Source organism: Leguminivora glycinivorella, chromosome 19, assembly GCF_023078275.1.
Source record: "Leguminivora glycinivorella isolate SPB_JAAS2020 chromosome 19, LegGlyc_1.1, whole genome shotgun sequence".
In the NCBI taxonomy this organism is placed as follows: Eukaryota; Metazoa; Arthropoda; class Insecta; order Lepidoptera; family Tortricidae; genus Leguminivora; species Leguminivora glycinivorella.
Genome location: NC_062989.1, coordinates 3267294 through 3292446, shown reverse-complemented (window position 1 = coordinate 3292446; position 25153 = coordinate 3267294). Strand labels below are relative to the sequence as shown.

At 36.8% G+C, this 25153-nt stretch overlaps 1 protein-coding gene across 1 annotated transcript; it reads left to right on the top strand.

Annotated features, from left to right (window-relative positions):
* Positions 1-494: 494 nt before the first annotated feature.
* On the top strand, positions 495-4383 carry LOC125236651 (serine protease 1-like). Its single transcript, XM_048143535.1, has 5 exons — positions 495-594; positions 1517-1682; positions 2825-3092; positions 3524-3649; positions 4092-4383. Exons 1-5 carry the CDS (start codon positions 528-530, stop codon positions 4236-4238), a joined length of 774 nt encoding a protein of 257 aa, XP_047999492.1. The 5' UTR covers positions 495-527; the 3' UTR covers positions 4239-4383.
* Positions 4384-25153: the final 20770 nt, after the last annotated feature.

Here is a 25153-nt window from a genome sequence, read left to right as displayed (position 1 = left end):
AGATTAATACATATACCTACATGCGTACATAATCTTTGGATACGACGTAGTTTTATCTTATTAGTCGAGGAAATTGTATTAATCAATTTAATGAAACCTATTGATTATGGCATATTAGATATGAAATAAGATCATCATTTATAAAATTAAAGATTATGACTGTAAAAAAAATTTTGTTACTTTGATAACATTTTTTTTCTGGCAAAATACCTATATGAGAAAATAGCGAGATAAATGAAATTAAATGTTTCTTAATGATTTTTATCTCACTGACAATTTAGATTTTTTTACATTACAGCAAAAAAGAAGCCAATTAATAAAATTGAGCATTTTTAACGAAGACTAACTTTATCGAAATTATAAAAGTTTATAGGTATAAAATTCCAAACAACGCCAATAATTTATCAAATTAAAAAAACGATAGTTACCTACCTATATTTAGGTATTTCATTAATTGTTATCCTTATCAGGGTATAAATAAGTTCAAACATAAATTCATACAATTTAGTTCATTTTACTGTGTCGCCATGACTCTCATACTGAAATTATTATGTGTGACTGTTAGTGCATTTCTTCCAGTAGCATGGGGTTCAGGTAAGTTCAAATTTCATAAGTTACAGATGGTAATATGAGTAAAATATTAATAGAGCATACCACAAAAACATGGGTTCAACCATAATACCTAAATACTATGATTTTTGTAAAAAAAGGCGTAGGTATTTAACGAAATAATTACTGTTTCTACAACAAGTTTTAAACATTTCATAAGTACATTTATTTTATTTATTTATTTAAACGTTATTGCACAAAAATACACAAAAATGTACAAATGGTGGACTTAATGCCAAAGGCATTCTCTACCAGTCAACCATAGGGCCAAACAGAGATTCAATACAAATGGTGCAGAGAGAAAACAAAAAGGTGATGTACTAAGAAGAAAAGCAAACTATATGTATAGACTACATATACTTTTACATAAATAGATATTTTAATAAATATTTTAAATATTACATATAATACATACAATGAAATACATATAATATTGATGGATATTATTCGAATTGTTGTTTTTATTTACTTCATTTCGATCCAGAGCTATTGGCAAATGGCGATGTAGCCTATCATTCATTAATTGAACATACTTAAGTTCTAACATTTTCTGTCGTATTATAAAATTTTGAATTTAAATTGATTTTGAATTTAAATTGTGGCGTAGGCGAGAGGCTGGCAACCTGTCACTGCAATGTCACAGTTTTGTTTTCTTTCAACCCCTTATTTGCCAAGAGTGGCACTGAAACCTGAGTAGTTTCATGTGCTCTGCCTACCCCTTCATGGGACACAGGCGTGATTGTATGTATGTATGTATGTTATAAAATTTTACAAAAAATAAAGTGTTACCATTTCTTTTATTTTTCCGGTATGTTATCACTTTTAGACAAGTTTTTTTTTTACATATGTACATATGAGAATTATATTTATTTTTCAAAATTTATATCAATTTTCCATTTTCTTTCAGCCTTACATACTTCAATTCACTTGGGCATCTATGGTGGACATGCTGTATCTATTGAAGACGCGCCTTACATGGCGGCCCTGTTTGGAGAATACCACGGGTTCCGGTACTTCTGTGGAGGATCCATCGTCCATGAGAGATTTATTCTTACTGCAGCACATTGCATAAGGTACTTTAATATACAATACAATACAATAAAGCAATCCAAAACCGACCGGTCTGGCGCAGTCGGTAGTGACCATGCCTGCTACGCCGCGGTCCCGGGTTCGAATCCCGGTAAGGGCATTTATTTGTGTGATGAGCACAGATATTTCTGTGGGCCTGGTGAAAAAGGGTATAACTCAAATTGACTCGGTGAAAAAGGTCATAAGTCCGAGGTGGGACTTGTGCCCTTTTTCACCGAGTCATTTGAGTTATACCCTTTTTCACCAGGCCCACAGATTTGTTCCTGAGTCATGGAAGTTTTCTATGTATATAAGTGTTTATACATTATATATATCGTTGTCTGAGTACCCACAACACAAGCCTTCTTGAGCTTACCGTGGGCCTCAGTCAATCTGTGTAAGAATGTCCTACAATATTTATTTATTTATTTAAAATACCGACAAAATAATACGAGTATTGTACCTATGTCAGTAGAATAAATGTCCTAAATACGGAAGACATATTATCAAAGTTATCGTAGCCTATTTCTGAATAAAATATAATAGCAACACAAACAAAAACGAGCAAGCACAACCTTTAGTAATTGACTTCTAGCCTTTCATCCAGTTATTAAGTAATACAAATATTTACATTTGAATACCAATATAACACGGAAGGTATCGATTTATTTTTCCTGTAATATGTATTATGATAGCCATATTTGGTAAAAAAATCATAAATTTTCGTTGGTAAACTTCGGAGATAAGGGGGGGGACGGTTTTTTTTTTCAAAAAACGATATTTTTCCACAACAAAAAAATTATAAAAAATAGTTTTGATATGTACAGTTTGAGTTCTTTCTAACGATACTCCACTTGACCTAGTAACTTGACATTTTATAGTCCCTTTCATTTAGGCCCTTTTCTATAATTAATATTAATAAATAAATGAAAAATACTTTTAGATTGTAGAGGTTTGCCATGTTCATAAATATTCCAAATTTCAAGTCAATAGCATAAGTAGTTCTCGAGATATTTAGAAATGTGACAGACAGACAGACAGACGGACAGAGCGTCGCCATAAGGGTTCCTTTTGTACCTGTTTGGTACGGAACCCTAAAAACAGTTCTTATATCTAACTTGATCGACTAACAAAACAAAAATTACAGGAGTATCGAAGACACGTCTTCAATAAAGGTTCTGGTGGGCTCCGACAATTTAGAAACCAATTCTGGAGTTTTCATAGACATACAAAAGGAGCTCTATTACAGGACATTCATCCCTTTCGGGAATATAAATGATATATGTCTCTTGAAATTAAAGGAGCCAATACAGTTTGGAAACAAGGTGGCTAAAATTTCACTGCCTGATGAAGGATTGGAACTAGAAGAAGGAGCTCAGGTCAATGTTACTGGATGGGGCTCAACTGATGGTTACGTAAGTATTACTGAAACTTTGTGAGGCATTCCAGCTACAATGCAGATGCCTACTCATAGTCTTCCCAGAAACATACGATCATTTGCAATACTATATAATAATACCACAGAAAGAAAAATACTATCAGAAATTGATTATGTTTAATATAGAGAACTTCTGGAGAGATTAGTCAAGTAAATAGCCCATAACTTAGGCTTTTTCTCAGTTTCACTTGTTACCACTGGAATTAGGTATAAAAAATCTCACTGACTACTACTTGTACCAAGCGTAAGCAATTGTTTTTGTTTTCTTTAGATACGAAATCATAAATTAATGTAATCCTAAGAATAATAAGCCATTTTAATGACCGCCGAGACATCTGTGAAAAGTTTACAGGGAAATTCAGTTTTTTTAAACGGACACCAAATTGATATTTTTCTCGTTTTATACAGTACTATGAGAATAACCTCCGCCAAGTGACAGTACCGGTGGAGTCACAAGACAACTGCGCGAAGATCTACGTCGACCTGACCGACTATAAGATGTGCGCAGGAGTGGACGGCCAAGATGCCTGCTGGGTAAATACATCTTTACCTAATATATAATTACATACATACATACATACATACAATCACGCCTGTATCCCATATAGGGGTAGGCAGAACACATGAAACTACTAAAGTTTCAGTGCCACTCTTGGCAAATAAGGGGTTGAAAGAAAACGAAACTGTGACATTGCAGTGACAGGTTGCCAGCCTCTCGCCTACGCCACAATTTAACCCATGTCCCATAGTCGTCTTCCACGACACCCACGGGAAGAAAGGGGGTGGTGAAATTCTTAACCCGTCACCACACAGGCAATATATAATTAGCATTTAATATACAAATTATATAAATGGAAAGGTCTCAAATCTCAAATCAAGTACGAGTATCTATTACGTTTCTTACAAGGGCATACTCGTATCCAAAGATATTCTGAAGTTCATATTACCAACTTTCTTTTTGTTATTTGTCATGCAGGGTGACAGCGGAGGCCCACTAACATACAACAACGTGCAGATCGGATTAGTGTCGTACGGCGAAGGCTGCGGCCAACATTCATCGGTGTACACCAGGGTGGCCAAATATGCCAAGTGGATCACCAAGACTATTAGGCAAAATCTTTAATTTATATTTCTACAATAACTTAAATTAAAAAAAAAGAAATTCACACCGATACAATCGCTCTGACCTACTGAGCTACGGGGGCCTACCAGATTTGTGCAAATTGTTCTACCTTCCCTCTAAAATGCTTCCAAGAATAGATGAGCAACGCATTGTTTTATTTGTACCTTATCATTGTATTGCATTGTATTTCTGTTCGGGCGATTTTTCGTAACTCGACGTCTTGCGCCTATTTTGCGTGATATGGGGGATTGGCTAGTCCTGCCATCCCAACTTTACCTTATCATTATATTAGTATGAAAAACAATCGCATTTTAAAATCAAAATTTCGCAAAATTAATGGGTGTATCAAGTTTACACCTACCAGGGCATCATATAATGTGAGGACGGGTGAAATTTACACGCATCGCATCGCATACATAACATTCTCTTCAAGGGTTTCATGCCTTCCACAGATTCAATTACAAGAGCTAAACAAAATGATTTGTATCTAAATATTCAAACACACATATGTCATTAAGTACTTCTTCAAAATTTATTTTTTAAGCACACGCACACACTTCTAAGAGCAATATCAAACTAGCGTTTTATGTATAAGGAATTTTCCTAGCGTTCTCCTAACGTTCTAGTAAGCTCATAAAAACAATTGAAGGGAAGTTGAATCGTCGTCACCGAAAGGACCGTAAATGCACATGTTTAGTAACACTGAAACCACCCTAAAAGTACACCTCGGACAATGCCAATATCAAATATATGAAAGAAGCGCGTTCCTGCGCACAGTCTAAGCTCGTGTAGGGTAACGCGTACCATGCTTGTATGAGTGAGATATGACGTCGACTGGTCGCGTTTTTGACAGGCGGTAACTGTGAGGTAACCGAGAGCTGGTGGCGGTAGTACTCTTTATTATACTGTGCTAAAAGTCTCACAAAGAGACCAGTTTACTCAGGTCACACCACATAAGCGCGTCGTAGATCTATTATTAAGCAGTGGAATACTCCGCAATAGCGCGCCCGACTGACTGCTGATCCGATAACAAATAACCAGAGGAAATATGTAAAATTGTGTGCAAACACGACACTCGCTATTTCCATCCGTAACGAGAATCCGCCCCCACATTGCTGTTAATTTTTAACAATAATAAATAGCGCTTGGATTCATCGCTCGTCGCTCATGTTGATATTTTGCCTAAACACACCTATATAAACATATATTTGCCAGTCGCTTTTCGGTAAAGGAAACCCATACAACCATTTCAGTCGCAAAATCTTCAAATCAGTAACTAACTGTCAAATGTGACATAACGCGTGGTAACGTCGTGCAAACAATGCGACCGTATTGATACAATAACAAAATGTAGTCGTCGTGTGCACTCGTTACGGTAACAAAATGTGTACGAATATGTGGCTGTCAATGTCACTGTCAGAATGACTTTTAACGACACTTTATTAGTCGACGTTTGCACACATAACGGTAACAACATGTAGACGAATTTGTGGCTGTCATTGTCACTGTCAGAACGGTTTCTGACAGTGACATTGACAGAATTTGTACACACATGTGTAGGTCTGATTACCGAACTGCTCCTAAACCACTGTATCCGCAAATGACAATCTGAAATACGAAGGTTTCTCAAACTGTCTTGTGAAGTTGTGGACTGGTTGCTTTGAATCATTTAAATATGAGCGAATTAAATAATAATAAACGACGACGACTATTTAATCACTCTTCGACATTTTATAGAAATGTGGGAAAGTTAAGAAAAGTGCAGAATGATAATACAAATAGATAAGCACTTTATAGTTACTTAATGTATTAAATATATAATTTTTAATTCTTATTGATAAAAATGAAGTGTAGTGTTGCTTTACACAATAAAAGTAGGAAGTAGGAATCAAATGAAATAGAGTATTTACTGTGATATTAATAGAATTTCTGTTGCGCAATGATAGTTTTTTTTTCAGTACAGATGCTGCTTTTTCTAACGCAGTAGTGCGAGCAAATCAAGCAATGATTCATTTCTTGTCTGGTCGAAACTCTTAGCTTAGATTTAGGTACTGAAAATCGTCGTACGATACACGTGCGAAAAGGACATTCACAACTCGTGTCGAAGTAAAACACTCCCTTCGTTCGTGTATTAATTTATCGCTACTCGTATCGATTTTCCTCTTTTCCGCACTCGTATCTACAAGTATTTTGTTTGGGTTACAAAAAAAAACACATCAATTGTGAAATGCCGCAAAATACTAGTTGCTCTATAGAAGACCATAATAATATGATCCCCGATCCTTTACAACCCAGCAGCTCGATACGCACGTTACAATTTTTTTTTAATCTTCTTTAGTGAGAACTGAGTACGACGGCATATTTAATTGTTTATAAAGTTTGAGGATACCTGGAAAAAAATAATTCATGAAGCCATTTTGAAAATATAATAAATATTCACTGCTTTCGGTCACGCGTGTACGCTGCGACCATTTTGCGACCGTTTGTCGACCGTTTGGCGACTGTTTTTTTACATGGAATATTACCGTCTTAATCCATATTTTAACAACTTTATTGGTTTTCTAGGCATTATTTTTATTATTTCAGTATAGTATATGCACCGGAGCACTAAAACTTCACCAATCAATATACATAACACGCAAACACCGAGTAGTCAATAATATTATTACTGGTTAAACTGAGGTAAATTGATGGCGCGTTGATAAATTTAGACTTATTTTATGAAATCACTCGAGCAATTTAATTGGCCATGGTAATTAGCCCACATTATATTACAAATGCAAACAATATTTTATCTTTAACAAATTCTTACGCCATTACATTTTAATGTCAAATGATTTTATTTCTTTTTTACTTTGACGTCTGTGACAGTCGCCATTTGAAAAGAATGAAATGAACGAATGATTTTGGGAAAGTAGTCGCCAAACGGTAACAATGTGTGCACGCGTAGTGCACACTTCTGTCACTTCTGTGACCATTTGTGCCTGTTACCAATCGTCCCCATTTGCGTAGGAACGGCGACCGATTATGGTTATATGGGAAACATCATGACGAAACCGGACTAATTCCTAATAAGGCATAGTTAATTAGTTACCCTTCGGGTAGAAACTTGAAAGGTCCGAACCCGAATGGCATACGCTTTCGCAAAACTATTCGATTGGTTTTCAAAGCAGACCCCAGGCCCTCATGACGCAAGGAGGATCATGTTAATAATGATTAAACTCGCTCTAAATTTAAAAGGGCAATTAGCAAATTAGTAAAATAAAATGCAAATAAAAAGAATACGAAATTATGATATCGCAGTGACAGTGCGACGCGTGGACTGCGGCGTGGTGGTTCATAATCATATGAACCTCATATAGGCAAGAGAGATGAATTTTGATGGATGGAGAGGGAAGGATAAACCAAAACAACTATGAAGGGATTGTGTGAAAGACGATATGAGAAAGAAAGAAGAGAGTGCTGAGATGACGAATAATAGAGGAGAATGGAAGAGAAAGACAAGTTGTACTGACTCCACATAACGTGGGATAAGTGTTAGGTACGAAGGTAGAAGAAGAGTGACTGTTGCTAGCCGCCCATAGATACCAGCGGGCGTAAAACACTAGTAGGGTAAACTTTATCGCATCTTTGCGTCTCTATCGCACTTACAATAGTGCGAAAAGGATGTCCTGATGTTATATCGTTTATCACGCAACCGTGCTTGTCTGCCTGTTCATTGAAGTCGTGATAAGGATTAAATACGTAAAGGTCAGAAACAAAACTACCCTCATTTCACAAAAGTAATTCTTCCAGTCAAAAGTTCATTGGAGGTGAAATCTTATGATTCCCGTGGGTGTAAATAGAATTGATTTAATTAAAATCCTACGCTGAGATAGAACTCTTATGAAAATAATGATTTATTATTTTGTTCAATCTTGGAAACCTTCAATAATGAAAAAGATGTGATGCACTCTCGACTAATTGGACGGAAAAATGTTAACCTTCTATTAAATTTTCTTGGATTTATTTAGAATGGAGCTTAGATAGCAATATTGAAAGTCTATTTTACAAGCTCAATAAAGAACCATTGCAGTAGTGATAGTTTGAGCACGAATAAGTTAGTCCAGATTGGCAGGATTTCTATTCCAATAGCTTATAGACTTGTTGCAGGAAAGTGTCCTGTTATAGTATAGCCATCACACAGGCCTAAAGGAGACCATAGATTACCAGTTTGCCCGACGATAATTATCGGCCAAAGTTTTCAGCACTGTAATGCTATTGCAAGTGCCACTGCTGAGAGCCCATATCTTACAGCGAACGGGTAATCTGCGGGCCGATTTTTGAGTCTCACGCGTTCGAATTCAGAAAATTGTCACTGAAAATAATAAGCAAGTCACAGTTTTCAACCGGTATTTTAGTGACAAAATCCCGTATGCGAGATTCAAAAATCGCCCTCCTGACCTGAATTTCGACCGCTCAATTTCGCAAATTTTCTTCAATTCTACTACAGACTTTCGAGTGGCTGTACGCGCTAAATCCAAAAGTCAGTTGGAATTGTTGAAAATGAAATGAAAAAAAATCAAAATTATTGTCAACGTCACATCAAAACCACTTCAAACCATTTTCATTTTTTTAAATTTGGAATGGGCTTAAGGTGAATGCTCCCCGGTTCGTGGTGAGTGCTCGATATGCAATGTAAACAGTAGTTTCGGACGTAATCAATATTCCGCGAAAAGTTTGGATATGCGAAAAGCTGTTTTCAGAACCGATATTAGTATATTTGAGAGGATGATTGATTGCCTGAAAATGGTTAGAATATTTTCTTGCCTAGCCTAGGCCAAGGCTATTCAAATTGTAAGTAACTCATCCTACGTCGGATATCATATCTATTCAAAATGACTCAGAGGCAGTGAAAAGGGCTTTTATCTGGATATTGTATTTTCTTTCTTATGTGCTTATGGTTTATTTTCAAATAAGGAAGAGTTTTTTGGGTTTATCGGCCCGATCCGACTGGTCAGATATAAGCTCTGGATGTATCTTGATCTAAGTAGAATGGATTGGATATGTCATGTAGTGATGTTTGACAAATTTATTTTTTTTTCTTTCAGCGTGTAAACGTAATACGGGCGATAAATGTAGCCAAGCATATATTTCTTTAGTGTTACTGTTATCCTTAATTGAGAGGTGTTTTTGATTTACTCCACAGATTAAATATAAGATCACAGTATACCATCCCATAAATTAAAATGCGACCGCCTAAGAACGTGCATACCCTACACCACACATAGATGTCTTGTAGCTTTCGATTATACTTGTAGATGGCGTTAAGTGTCACTTTTGATATAGATTTATGGCTCGATAAAAAATATTTTAATTTTAGGTAAAAGTTATTTAATTACATTTATTATCTCCTATACTCATCAGCTCATCACCGTTAAGAGATTCGCCCGTATTAGGTTTACACCATGTAGGTATATGCCCTTCATTAATCTGTACCTTTTTGTACTTTCAATTTCTTGTTTTTCTAATAAAACTGTTCATGTTAATTTAAACAGTTTCAATGTAGAACAGACGGGGCCAAACGAGAAAGTTTGTGTTATTTTAGTCTAGCCCTAAATATAGTGGATAGGGGGAAATGACTAAAGTTTCGTTATTTACCTTAAGCTTCGCAGGACTGCGTGCGTAGCTGAATGCACAAACGCTCACAAAACTCTCGAGATAATTAATAAATAAATAAATATTATAGGACATTCTTACACAAATCGACTAAGTCCCATGGTAAGCTCAAGAAGGCTTGTGTTCAGTAAGTATTATATTCTTTGCTTGTGTTGCAGGCACTCAGACAATACTAACTTTTTCCCGCGGTTCGCTCGCGTTAGACACAGACAAAAAGTAGCCTATGTCACTCTCCATCCGCATCCCTTCAACTATCTCCACCTCAAAAATCACGTCAATTCGTCGCTCCGTTTTGCCGTGAAAGACGGACAAACAAACAGACACACACATTTTCCCATTTATAAAATTAGTATAGATACAAATACTTATATACATAGAAAATATCCATGACTCAGGAAACTCAGCTATCGCTCAGCTTTTTTATTTATTTCTACCGCTCTTGCGTATTGGCGCGACAGAGCCAGACTACATTTCTGCGGCGTTTCGGTGGCGTTTCACGTCGCAGAAATACCATTCGGCGACGGGGACTGATCATGTGCCACCCACACATGTTGGCACTTACGAGTTACGAGTAAGTATGTACTTATGTAGGCTGATAACAAAAATCGGTCTAAAGCATGTCTAGCGATAATATCCACAGTTGATTTTGAAATGATGGGACTTTGACAGTTATTATATTTGTGGTTTATATTAGGCCCTTGGGCAAGCTCAGTGCATTGTTTCGTGGTTATCACTCTGTCACATTCGAAACGTAATAAAAATAAAAAAAGGCATAAAACTCATATAATCCAAGATGATAAACATTACTAATGATAGGAATGAATTGAATTGATAAAGTGGTACAAAAGCAAAATCGGACGAATTTAACAAGTTAAGAGGTAGGTACCAAAAATGATAACTATCTGAGAGAAAATACAACCAGTTTTCATGTCCGTTCAACAAGTTTTTTGGTTAAAATAGCGCCTACGTGCTCTTTGGTTCAAACAACAAGCTACTTGTCATTTGAATCGGCAATATATTTGAATCAACAAGTCGATTTTATAAAAACAACCTGACACATATTGTTTTAAACATACGTTTGGCTGATTCAAACGGATAAACCGCAACAAGTCGAACTTGTTAAATTCACAATGCAAATTTCTCTCAGTGATATGGTTTCGAATATAATTTTACCTGCAGTTCGTTCATCCTTTGTAATCACTCCATATCGACTAAATGCAAAGTTAGGGCCCATTTAGACGGTGCGAGAACTCGCATACGAGTTTTATTAATTATTACATTGAGATATTTTATGGATGTGCATAATTGCATGTAACCTCAACAGCCCGCAATGTAACTAAAATCGCATGCCAGTTCGCGAGCCGTCTAAGGTCAGGATGCGTAACCGAATGGCACAAACTGCAGCGCAAAACGAAAACGAAACGCCGCGAAAGGTAGTCTGGCTCCGTCGCGCCAATACGCGCGATAGAGATAGATATCTAAGAGCGTTTCGTTTCGTAAGCATTTGTGCCATTCGGCTACGTACCCAGACCTTATACACAAGAGTAGGTACTTAAACTTACGAATCGAGTCTTTTCGCGACACTTTCGGAAAAAAACTGGATTCTGCTCGTTTAAAAATAATTAGCAATTCCCGCCGCTGTCATTTCCGAGACGCATTTTTTCCACAGATTGCCTCCTTCCACAGCCCCTACTAAATATTAAAAGGTCCTAAAGACCATTAAAACCCTGTGAAGTTAGGCTGTTTTCTTATAAAAATATATAGAAACGTGCGTTTTTCTCTGTATTTTTTGTAGGAAGAGTATTTTAGTCGTTAAAAATACATGGTTGTTTTAGTTAAATATCGCTCGCACAATTTGGATATCATATTTCTTGGTAAAGAGAAGTTTCCGTGTTCGCGCGTGTGAATATGTACTGTCATCCAATTAGAATCCTAGGCCACTCTAGAACCCTATCGTATTGACACCGTGCTTTATTTGATATAAAAGTCAGTTTGACTTTTACTGTGAAAGGGTTCTACAGGGGCCTAGGATTCAGATTGGTTTACTGTACAAGTACCTACCTAACTGACGAGTGGATTTTAGATTTTTGACAGTGTTGATATATTTATGATACCTACGACTTGCAAATTGCCTGATTCTTTCATTGTTTCTTAAATGTATAAATCACCTCATGTTGTAGATATCTATCTAAAACACTGTATTCACAACATATTATTATAATTATGGTTATTACAAAGGATTTACATGCAACCTAAATTAAGAGAAAAATCGTATTGTAATATTTATGTAAGCAGAATTAACTAAGTATGCAGACTTGGCTCATTCATGAAAAACAGGGTAAGGTACAGCGGGGCAAATTTCGACGGGGGGGGGGGGGGGGTGTAACTAGTCCATGTTTTTATTATAACACTATGATGTTGAATTTTACCACTGAACACACCTACCATATATAACCGGTGGACACTCTATTTAATAATGCAAACATTGTAAAACATGGAAAAAATGGACCAGTTATATTTGCCCCCCAGTCGAGTTTTGCCCCGCTGTACCTTATTCTTCACTCTCCGTGCGATGCTTTTTCAAATTATCCGATCCGATATCCGTATCGTTCCGATCCGTTTGGTTTTTGCCTTTGAAATTCATCCTACATCTGATATCGAATCGGATAATGTGAAAAAGCACTTATCACTTACAGTAGATTTTTATTACAATCTGTAGTTGGCTTTAATTGTAAAGTATTTTGATACTTTACAATGGAACAGAATTATATATATTTTTAATGAGAATTTTAGGGGTCATTTAAACTAGTATCATTGATCACCCAGCTGACTTGAAACCTCAATTAACCCATACCCTAATCGAATGCCCAGACACATTGACAGTAAAAAACGATTACTGTTAGGTACAGCGAAGCGGTGCCACTGTTATCCACGGTCCAGTATGTACAGTCAACCAATTGGAACCCTGGGCCACTGTTTAGAACTATGTCACAGTGACGTTATAAATCAGATTGTAAGAAATCTCTTACTGCTTGTCATTTTGACATGGTTGTAGAGTGGCCTAGGGTTCAATTGGTTGACCAGTCAACAACACAGCTGTGAATACAAAGTGACAAAAACATGTATACAGAACTTTGACGGCCGGTCTGGCTCAGTCGGCAGTGACCCTGCCTGCCTGTCTGTGTGTCTGTGTGTGTGTGTGCTATCGGCGGTCCTGGGTTCGAATCCCGGCAAGGGCATTTATTTGTGTGATGAGCACAGATATTTGTTCCTGAGTCATGAATGTTTCCTATGTAAATAACATACATACATAAGTACATACATACAATCACGCCTGTATCCCATGGAGGGGTAGGCAGAGCACATGAAACTACTCAAGTTTCAGTGCCACTCTTGGCAAATAAGGGGTTGAAATAAAACGAAACTGTGACATTGCAGTGACAGGTTGCCAGGCTCTCGCCTACGCTACAATTTAACCCATATCCCACAGTCGCCTTCTACGACACCCACGGGAAGAAAGTATGTAAATAAGTATGTATTTATCTATTTAAGTATGTATATCGTCGCTTAACACCCATAGTACAAGCTTTGCTTAGTTTGGGGCTAAGTTGATCTTTGTAAGGTGTCCCCAATATTTATTTTATTTATCGCCCGTATATTTAATAAGGTGTGTGTATACATAATCTTGGCACTTTGTATGTATTCACAGCTGTGTCGTTGACTGTACCACTCCTTGTCATTTCGAGCCCTGTAACCACAACACCCAAGTTTCTACATCTGTAATTTCACGGGAATATAAATCGGGTTCGTTGTCGGCCGACGTTATCGTAAAAAGGGCCTCGCAGACGCGCGGGGCCGTTTAATCGCCCCTGCCAATTACACTGAGAGATTGCGTTTACTTGTACATTTATATGTGAAACATTGTACCCCTGTTTCAAGTTTTAAAAATGTTTATCTTGCAAGTAAAATTTGTTACAAAAAGAGTTTTTGTTAATTTGAAGTTTTAAAATTGTTAAAAATGGTCTAGACCGACAAAAAAGTTTTACATAGTCATAGAAACTGTTCACAAAATTCAACTTTTCTGCTTTGCCTAATGGTTGACTGGTAAAGAATGCGTTACGGCATTAAGTCCACCTTTTGTACGATGTTTTTCTTTGTGCAATAAAGATTGAATAAATAAATAAATAAAATTTTATGAGAATCGGTTGTGAATTGCGACTTGTAGAGGAAAACATCCGGGCATACACAAATCAAATCGAGTTAAACTATACTACGCTGTCGCTCCGGTGAACTTGTAACCCGACAGCGGACAATCTTGTCACTAATCTACAGGTCTAGTAAATACTAAATCACAGAACAAATTACTTCGTGAATACATACATATAATCACGCCTGTATGCCATAAAGGGGTAGGCAGAGCACGTGAACTAATAAGTTTCAGAGCCACTCAAAAAGGGGTTCAAAGAAATCCAAATTGTGACATTGCAGTGACAGGTTGCCAGCCTCTCGCCTACGCCACAATTTACCCCATATCTCACAGTCGACTTCTACGACACCCACGGGAAGAAATGGGGTGGTGAAATTCTTAACCCGTCACCACACGGGGTCATTTCGTGAATATAATTTATATTAACTGTCCCCCAAATTGTAGGTCACAAGAGTGCCACGAAACCTAATACAAATCGTAAATCGAACCCCTTCGTAAAGGCCTATAGTCTTGTAACACAAGTAAGTAAATTGATTTATTTTCCTGTGGGAATATTAAGCTACAAGGACCTAGGTTTTGGAAATGGTGAATAATAATGAAGACATTTTAGTACCTACCGAAAACTAACCAGTCCTGCGGATGCAGTGTTTGTAAGCAAAGTGACAACGACAACCCTACCACAAAAGTGAATAATCAAGAACAAGTGCGGGTAATAGTTCGAAAAACTTGCGCGGCTAGAAGATGTTGCAATTCCTCGCCAGTCTACCCGTGACCACGAATATAATGTGATGTTCGAAACGTCGGGCCAAATATAAATGTAAGTGTTTACGCGATTAAGTTCCGTTTAGTTCTAAAATTATGAGGGCAAATCGTATGTTAGTTTACATCAATATTTGGTCAAATTAAATAATATTTATTTAATAAAAGATACGGACGAGTAACTAAGTGAGCGAGCTGAATATCAAAAACCAAAGACAAGTGAGCTGTGTTAATTGCTATATGTAATACTCACTGCGTGAAAGCAACTCGCCAGTGTGATACCGCCTTTATCCCTATTTATTTTGAAGCCTAAGAAATATGTTTAAACTTCACTGAATTGCCACATTTTAGTGTCATCTTCAGATTAGATATTTCCAAGGCCTCCATTAATTTATTAAATGAATAAGCATTGTTATTAAGAAGCACCCATATTTATCAAAGTACTTTAAGAGTTTTCAGGCTTTTATGTAAGTTAATTCTGCTTACCCGAAATGAACAGTGTTGTGGGCTTTTGTTAGGGAATAATTTACTTAACAATCGCGTCCCAACAAAGTATGGAAAACAATGGATGCTTTGCAGAGTGATGTTTTTGGAGGACGTAATTAAATTCTGTACTTGTGCATGTAGTAAAAGAACGATAAACGTAAAAGCGCGAAGAGGGGACAGTACCAAATACAGAAAATTGATAATAGATGTACCTAAACTAATTGGGCCTAGCAATATGCTAGTCTATAGTTAGCAGCAGCGGCTGGTCCATACAAGCCGATTCCCACCGGCTTGCCTAAAATTGATTACTAGTAAAGTACCTAATGTTAAGGTAGGTTTCTTTTTGATCGGTGTTACCTAGCAGAAATTTTCACCAGCCACCACTGATAGTTAGTAAGAATTATTTATTATTTGAGTGACATGTAAAATTACTTATAATTTTCTCAATAAAAATCTCATTTTTCATTTCTCTCACGACACAAATTATTATCAACTCGCAGCGCAAGCGATTATCACCCTACAGAAGAAAGCCTACAGAAGGTACAGATTTAAGTACCTGATTTAAATTACAATAAGTATTTCGAAAATTTAACTAAATAAGTATATATATGTACATAGGTTATGGAAGCAAGGAATTGTGTAAAATAAGATAAGTTTTCCAAAATCCATAAAACAAATATGGTCGATATAACCAATCTGGCACCAAAACACAATAGATTAACACAATGAGCAGAAAGTTTGCGACCAAGCCGCGATCCTCCGGGATTATACTTCGGGAGTTCATCTCACTTCTAATAACGAACGAAAGACATTTCCCGGCCTAGCCTATGTGACAATCGTTGGCACTCACAGGTTTCATTGAAATGAAATGAAATGAAATATTTATTTTCCAAGTAGGCATATTACAATGCGCTTATGAACGTCAAATAAAGCTACGCCGGCTCTAACCCTACGCCTCAGCCTCGAGAAGATTTCAGTCCCCCCTCAGTTGGAGGGGGGTATCCACTATGGGACCGGCAAGAAACTCGGCGGGCCACTTCTTTTCAAAACATTACATCTTATAATTAACATGCATTACGAGATTTAATCAGCAAAAGTATTCATCAAAAAAACTACAAAAACATAAAAATGCCTCATTACGTGTTATTAAATAACAACAGTACAATAGTTAATTGTTATAAGTACAAGAGTACAAAGTTGTATTTTAACGCCGAGTGTGGAATTGAAAAACGAGCAAGAATAGAATCCTGAGCTTGCGAGTTTTTCGACACACGAGAAGTAATAGTTATTTGTTATACAAGGGGGCAAAGTTGTATTTTAACGCCGAGTGTGGAATTGAAAAACGAGCAAGTGAAAGGATTCTATAGTTGAACCACGAGCGAAGCGAGTGGTTCGAGAATAGAATCCTGAACTTGCGAGTTTTTTAACACACGAGAAGTAAAATACATTTGCACCCGAGTGTAACACAAAACTTTTCCCCTCACTGTAGCGAGGAAACTACAACGCAAAAAATGCGTTTATCACTGCTTCCAATAGTTCCACAGGTGGTAAATCATCTTCATTACTAGATTCACTTACTTTTATCAATTTTAAAGCAGTTAATTTGACTTTATTCAAGGTCAAATTACTTTACCCACTAGTGGATAAAATGCGTTTTTACCCGCTGGTATTAAAGGACAAAACACGTGTTTCCGAGCTAGTGAGGGGAAAAATACATTTGCGCTCGTGTGTAACACAAAACTTTTCCCCTCACTATAGCAGAGGAAAGTACAACGCAAAAAACGCGTTTATCACTGCTTCCAGTAGTTCCACAGGTGGTAAAACATCTTGATCACTAGATTAACCCACTTTTATCAATTTTAAAGCAGAAAATTTGCCTCTATTCAAGGTCAAACTACTTTATCCACTAGTGAATAAAATGCGTTTTTACCCGCTGGTATTAAAGGACAAAACACGTGTTTCCGAGCTAGTGAGGGGAAAAAATTATGAACAGGTTCTCCACCTCCTCCCCCACCTCCAAGACAGTTGATGTTTTAATACAGTCGAGTTCATAAATATATGTACATTTTTTCACCTTATTGCAACGAATTAAGGTGAAGAACACATATTTATGAATTCGACTGTACAAGGGTAGACAACCGTATGTAAGTTCATACATTTCATGTATTTTTAGGGTTCCGTAGTCAACTAGGAACCCTTATAGTTTCGCCATGTCTGTCTGTCTGTCCGTCCGTCCGTCCGTCCGTCCGTCCGCGGATAATCTCAGTAACCGTAAGCACTAGAAAGCTGAAATTTGGTACCAATATGTATATCAATCACACCAACAAAGTGCAAAAAGAAAAAATGGAAATAAATGTTTTATTAGGTTACCCCCCTAAAGTGGGGGCTGATATTTTTTTCATTCCAACCCCAACGTGTGATATATTGTTGGATAGGTATTTAAAAATGAATACGGGTTTACTAAGATCGTTTTTTGATAATATTAATATTTTCGGAAATAATCGCTCCTAAAGGGAAAAAAAGTGCGTCCCCCCCCCCCCCCCCTCTAATTTTTGAACAAAATGTTATAAAATATGAAAAAAATCACAAAAGTAGAACTTTATAAAGACTTTCTAGGAAAATTATTTTGAACTTGATAGGTTCAGTAGTTTTTGAGAAAAATACGGAAAACTACGGAACCCTACACTGAGCGTGGCCCGACACGCTCTTGGCCGGTTTTTTATTTTAGAATGATGCCAATATAATACCGGAATTGAATTTAACATCCTTGAGTTATGCACAAAAGAGACGATACTTATCTTATCCTAGCAGTTTTCATCATAAAAAGTTGTATTCTGTGGTAATACCCCGTCAAATAATTACATCAAAATTTTTGGTGGGTCACTTCTTAAACGGAAAGAACCGTCCTAAGGAGCAATCCTGTTCACGTCACAGGCCAGTTTCAAATCTACAACCGACTAAATATTTTTTCCCCTCACTAGCTCGGAAACACGTGTTTTGTCCTTTAATATCAGCGGGTAAAAACGCATTTTATCCACTAGTGGGTAAAGCTATTTGACCTTGAATAAAGTCAAAATAACTGCTTTAAAATTGATAAAAGTAGGTGAATCTAGTAATAAAGATGATTTACCACCTGTGGAACTACTAGGAATCAGTGATAAAAGCATTTTTTGCGTTGTAGTTTCCTCGCTATAGTGAGGGGAAAAGTTTTGTGTTACACTCGGGTGCAAATGTATTTTACTTCTCGTGTGTTAAAAAAACTCGCAAGTTCAGGATTCTATTCTCGAACCACTCGCTTCGCTCGTGGTTCAACTATAGAATCCTTTCACATGCTCGTTTTTCAATTCCACACTCGGCGTTAAAATACAACTTTGCCCCCTTGTATAACAAATAACTATTAAATCCATCCACATCCAACGTTTAAATTAAGGGTTAAATTGTGGCGTAGGCGAGAGGCTGGCAACCTGTCACTGCAAAGCCACAGTTTCGTTTTCTTTCAACCCCTTATTTGCCAAGAGTGGCACTGAAACTTGAGTAGTTTCATGTGCTCTGCCTACCCCTTCATGGGATACAGGCGTGATTGTATGTATGTATGTATGTATCCAACGTTTCCTACTAGCCACTTGTCTACGGGCAAAGACACTTGATAATTAAGTATGTACCAGTAGATACAATACTTTTATAAAATACTAGCTTTTTCCCGCGGCTTCGCTCGCGTTAGAAAGAGACAAAAAGTAGCCTATGTCACTCTCCATCCCTTCAACTATCTCCATTTAAAAAATCACGTCAATTCGTCGCTCCGTTTTGCCGTGAAAGACGGACAAATAAACACACACTTTCCCATTTATAATATTAGTACGGAAGTATGGATAACAGTCACTTTGCTACAACAACAAAGTTCACTAATACCCTTGCAAAATAACCTTTGTAACCCCAATTATTTTCCATTATAATGCTTTTCAAACACAGACTTTTTCCATCAAACGTTTCAAATTAGACTTACATTCTTCAAACTCCTAGAGGTATCTATCCACCAGCGTTTTTGTAACATCACTCGTAAGTCAAGCACAAAAGAATCTCAATTTATTTCAAAAGACTAACTAAAATACGACTTCGTGAAAGTTATTTGGAATTATAAAGCGAACCAAATTGGAAGGGCGTTGAGATGAATCGGAATAAGATTGATTTAATTTTTTGCCGGATAATAGATTCAGTGGTCGCGAAACCTTGTCGAGGCTGTGGTGTACTTTAATCCATTTTGGTGGAATTCTATTATAATCAGAGATCGGACGGATTTGCGACATTCTTAGTGACTTACGTCATTTTAATAACTTTTAGTATGAGATGACGCACAAAAATCCGATCTCTGATTATAATTCATCTAATAAATGAAGTGGAGATACGCGCCAATTTTTAATGGAAAATGGTATAAAAATTTTGACCACAATCTCAACAGCAGAGTTATTTACATGATTGGAGCCGTGGAGCGAGAGTATGTCGCCGCGAGAAAGACTACCCGTTCTGTGTGCGTAGCCGAATGCACAAACGCTCACGATAATATCTCTTTCGTAGCTATCTATCTCTATCGCTCTTGCGTATTGGCGCAACAGAGCCAGACTACATTTCTGCGGCGTTTCGGTGGCGTTTCGCGTTGCATACTTAAATGCCATTCGGCTACGGGGCCGATGTTATTAATACAGAGAAGACGTGTGATCTATCTATCTAACGGCGACATACTCTCGCGGAAATTTTGTGCGTTCCTGCTGACGGTACCTACCTAAGTGACGATGCAGTCTAAGATTTTACACGTGAATCACGCGATAAAATACAAGGTTCAAGTTCACATCCACGTTAAGTGAGTGAATCAACTTTTTCTTGCCTGTTGCCATGGTCACGGTCCCCTGAGTCACGCTGGTTTTATGCAAAATTATGCTACTGAAATTACGCAAGCATACAATATGTAGTCTATGTTAGTAGGTGGCAAATTAAGGAAAGGGTTTGTTAACACTAGTATAAAAATGCATGTTTGCATAGTTTAAGTAGCATAATTTTGCATAAACCCAGCGTGACTCATGGTGGGGACCATATGTAAACCATATCGTCTTTAACCATTGGGATCGTCTCAATGGCAATAACGGGCAAGAAAAAGTTGATTCACCCAAGTACAATTTACTCTTTGGTTTGCTTCGTTTACCTATGCAGTAATTTGTGCAAGTATTCAATAACAGTATAATTAATATGTCTACAAAACTCTATACGAATACACGTTTAATAAACCCTTCAAATTTGTGTTTAATTCCGTATAGGTCGCGTCCATTTCGGGATGCGCAATTTGAATTTAAAATGAGGGTAGATTCAAAGTAGCTTTATTTTACACCTTCGGCCGCGACTAATCAACGAATTTTGTTTGAATTTGGATGTATTTTGCTTTTATGAAGAGGGCTCAATTTGGTTGACCCAGAGTAAATGTTGTACTTATTTAATATTCTTTACGTTGAACTGTGGATTGACGAGGAACTTTTTATTATAGCTGCTAGCTGGCAGAACAGGATACGAGTAAGTTAATATAAATTTATATCTTCAACTGAAACTCATATAATTTCGATCGAACTTCACTTCAAGAAGTTCGTTTGATCATCAATAAAGTTTTTGGCATATTTTTATTTTGTGTTTTCCTTTTTTTTTTCAAATGAATGTTAATATTTTTAGGTAGGTACTCAGAATCATAAGCTCTTTCAATTCCATAGGAGTAAAAAAATTCAAAATATCCAAAAACAAAAAAATGGTGAAATCGACTACAAAATTAAAATCCGCGTAATTAGTATTATAAATGAATAATCGCCCCGATTCGAATTTCAGTAGAAGACAAACATTAGATACAGATATTACAGAGCATATGGTTCGGATATAATTATTGTCAGTAACATCTGACTCACATCTTAGAATCATTGGGCGAATATGGCAGAATATCCTATCATTTTATCTCAAGGCGGTATCCGTAAACAACTCCATGCATAGATCAAGAGGATTTGGCGTAGTGCCGTTTCGACAGGCGATGGGGTGAGTCTAAGGCTATTAAGGTCACAGGGGACATCAGGGTGCGTATCCATGGTGCCAGTTTTACGCTCTGTAGCGAATGAAACGCGTGATAAAATGTATCGCTGTCGGTGCGTCCCTATTGCACTTACAAATAGTGCGAAAAGGACGGCCTGACGTGATAACCTTAACGACTATCGCACTAACGTGCCTTTGGTTAAATAAAAGAATATTATAATTTTAGAACTAAACAGGACTTAATCGCGTAAACATTTATATGTATTCAGTCTACCCGTGACCACGAAGGGATCCCTTTCTTTCCCATAAACTTATTGTTCATAATTTCGTTAGTCAGAAGTTGTTATTCATATATTTTCTGGTCATAAACATCACTAGTCATAATTTTTGTTACGAATAACGTTTAATGGTTCTAACAATAACAAACCATAATATTGGATATCATAATCTCAAAAGTCATAAAGTTGATGAGTATAAAATTGAAAAGTATAACAATAATTATTCAGAAATATTATGAAGCATATATTTTGAAGCCCTACTGATTGTTCTGCATATAGGTTTAATGTCTAAAATTTCTAAAGTATATTATATTTCAGACATACATACCTATAATTAAATTACACAGAAAATTTTTATACATAAAATATTATTTATGACTTCAAAACAAAAAGTAACCCTATTCCTCAGGTAGGTTGTTAGTTTCTTAATATACTCTGGCAAGTGATTAAAAATCTTTATTCATGTGGCATATCGTCACTACTTTGACAAAAAACTTGTAACTTCTTCTGTTAATGAAAAGAAAATTGTAGTAAGTATGTATGAAATACATACAGACTTACTGCGTTTTAACTTTGAGGAGCAGTGTGAGATACGAGATTTTTTCAAAAAGTGACGATATGTACTTTTGCTCATTACAAAAATTTAGATGCTCTAATCGTACATACATCATTTTTATATACATACATTTCTATCGTGACGTATCATATCATATCGTCACTACTTTTAAAAAATCTCGTAATGCATTCCATACATACTTACTACAATTTTATTTTCATTGACAGACGAAGATACAAGTTTTTTAGGGTTCCGTAGTCAACTAGGAACCCTTATAGTTTCGCCATGTCTGTCTGTCCGTCCGTCCGTCCGTCCGTCCGTCCGTCCGTCCGCGGATAATCTCAGTAACTGTTAGCACTAGAAAGCTGCGCTGAGCGTTAACGTGAGCGGACGTGTTGCGAATTTTTTAAATAGTTATTAAATTAGTGTAATAACAAAAATAAAACCTATTACTCAGTCATTAAAGTGCTTATTTAAATTACTCGCTAAAGTGAAGTTACGTCCTAACGGAAAAGAGCAAGACGCGGTCAAAAGTGCGTGCAACGTGAAAGTGCCGTCGGCGCAATTATCGTGTGTGCTCTATTAACACCCAGTCCAATACGCGTTAAAAAAATGTCGTTCAACTTAGGCGTTCAGAGGTCGCCCGTTAAGGCTGTGACCGGTAGCGCTCCGCAGCCAGAGCCGGCTAAGGCGGATGATGAGAACGCTGCGGAATTATTGGCGAAGCGTAGTATTAAGCGTAAATACTCCCCGGAGACGAATTGTAACTGCACTCGGGAACTATCAGAATTCAGATCCGAAATTAGGGAAATGTTTAAGGAATTTACCACCAACCAAGGAACTTTCATGAATAATATGCGTGAAGATATATCACAAATAAAAAATCAAATAAGTAAAATACAGGCAACCACAGAACGATTGTCATTGGAAAACGAGAAAAATTCCTCGGAAATATCTACACTTAAACAACATGTATCCCAAACAGATGACACTGTTAAGAGTCTGCAGAGTGAAATACATACCTTGAAAAGTGAATCCTCAGCCAATAATCCAAACAACCGCCTCATTGACGAGGAAGGTTTAATCAAGGAGGTTGGTGAACGTGCCTACAGGGAAAAAAACATAATAGTTTATGGCATACCAGAACCAGCTGAAAGAGACATTCAAGAAAAACGGCAGCATGACGAAAATAAAGTACATGTTATAACACAATCGATTATTGAAAGCCCGCCAGTTCCTCAGAAGATATTTCGCCTTGGAAAATTTAACCCAAAAAAAACTCGACCGGTGAAAGTTTGTTACGATTCTGCACAGTCAGCAAAACAAATACTACGTAACAAGAACAAAAACGAAAACAGGGAGATCAAAATATATGCAGATCTAACACCTACTCAGCAAAACAACCTTAAAGCATTGCGACAAGAACTTCGCTCGAGACAAGAAAATGGTGAAAATAATATCACTATAAAATATATCAACAGCGTTCCCAAAATAATTACAACCAACGCGCCAAAAAACTAAGTATAACCCATCAAAATATACAACCGTCTCCCAGTGATGATGCTATGATATCATTTGACCTTCCGCAAACATATAAAGACGTTCGGATAAAGGATTCGTCACTTAATGTTTTCTACACAAATATACGCAGTTTAGTAAAGCCGGGAAAAATCGACGAACTAAAATGTGTAATCAATACCACACAGAGCAAGATCCACTTGGTAATACTAACTGAAACATGGATTAAATCAGAATCAGAAATTCAGTACTTACAGCTTGACAACTACAGCCACTATTCAAACTACAGAACCAATGCTAGAGGTGGAGGAGTATCCATTTTCGTTCATAACGATCTTAAACATTATTTATTGGAAGAATCCTACAAAAATGGCAACAATTACTTATGGGTTCACATAAATAAACTTCAACTGGACATTGGTGTCGTATACAAACCCGGGGACACGAATATTAATAGCTTTTTGGAAGATTTTGACCTACAACTACAAAAACGCAAACGAGCAATGGTCTTTGGAGATTTCAATTTGAACCTACTATCATCATCGGACAGAAATACCGTAAGATACCAAGAACTCCTACAAGAATGTGGATATTCGATCCTGAATAACATCGACGTGAACTACGCAACTCGTAAATCCTCTACAACGAGCAGTATTCTCGATCATGTACTAACTAACCTAGCAGATAATAAATTCACCATGTCATTGATAGATTCCGCACTTTCTGATCATGTTCAAATATTTGTCAGCGTAGAGAAAATAAAAGTAGACCAGAAGCAACGCATCACATACGAAGCAATTAACTTTGATACCATGTATGAATTAGCTAAAGTTTATAATTTCGATTTCGATAATAATAAAAACTATAAAGACTTTGAAAAATATATCAAAAATCTCATAATTAGCAGCACTACGACCAAAACTAAAATACTTAACTTACCACGCAAAGATTGGATTAATAAAGATATTATAGACAATATTAATAGCAGAAATATACTATGGCAGGCACTAAAAAAGGACCCAAATAACTCGAACCTCCAAGACAGCTTTACCAAAAAAAGAAATGAGACAACCCAACTAATACTCAAAACAAAAAACAAATACTATACTGATAAATTCTCTAAATGTCTGCACAATCCTAAAAAAACTTGGAGTCTAATTAATGAACTGTCTGGTAATAAAATTAAAAACGACTGTAGCCCTCCCAAACTTATGTTAAACTCTGTACTTACTACCGAAGGCACAGCAGTGTGCGACATTTTCAATAACTTTTTTGTTAGCATAGGAGCTGAGCTAGCGAACCAGATTCCAACGAGATATCATAACAATACCACATGCACAGTTAACTACTCAACCGTAGCTAGCAATAAACTATCAGTTCTTGCACCATGTTCTCGCGA

What these genes read in the sequence shown, in the direction of transcription:
- LOC125236651 (XM_048143535.1), top strand. Translation starts at nt 528, where the DNA reads ATGACTCTCATACTGAAATTATTATGTGTGACTGTTAGTGCATTTCTT. An exon ending in ACTGCAGCACATTGCATAAG is followed by an intron (nt 1,683 to 2,824) that starts GTACTTTAATAT and finishes CAAAAATTACAG; the next exon opens with GAGTATCGAAGACACGTCTT. An exon ending in GGGGCTCAACTGATGGTTAC is followed by an intron (nt 3,093 to 3,523) that starts GTAAGTATTACT and finishes CGTTTTATACAG; the next exon opens with TACTATGAGAATAACCTCCG.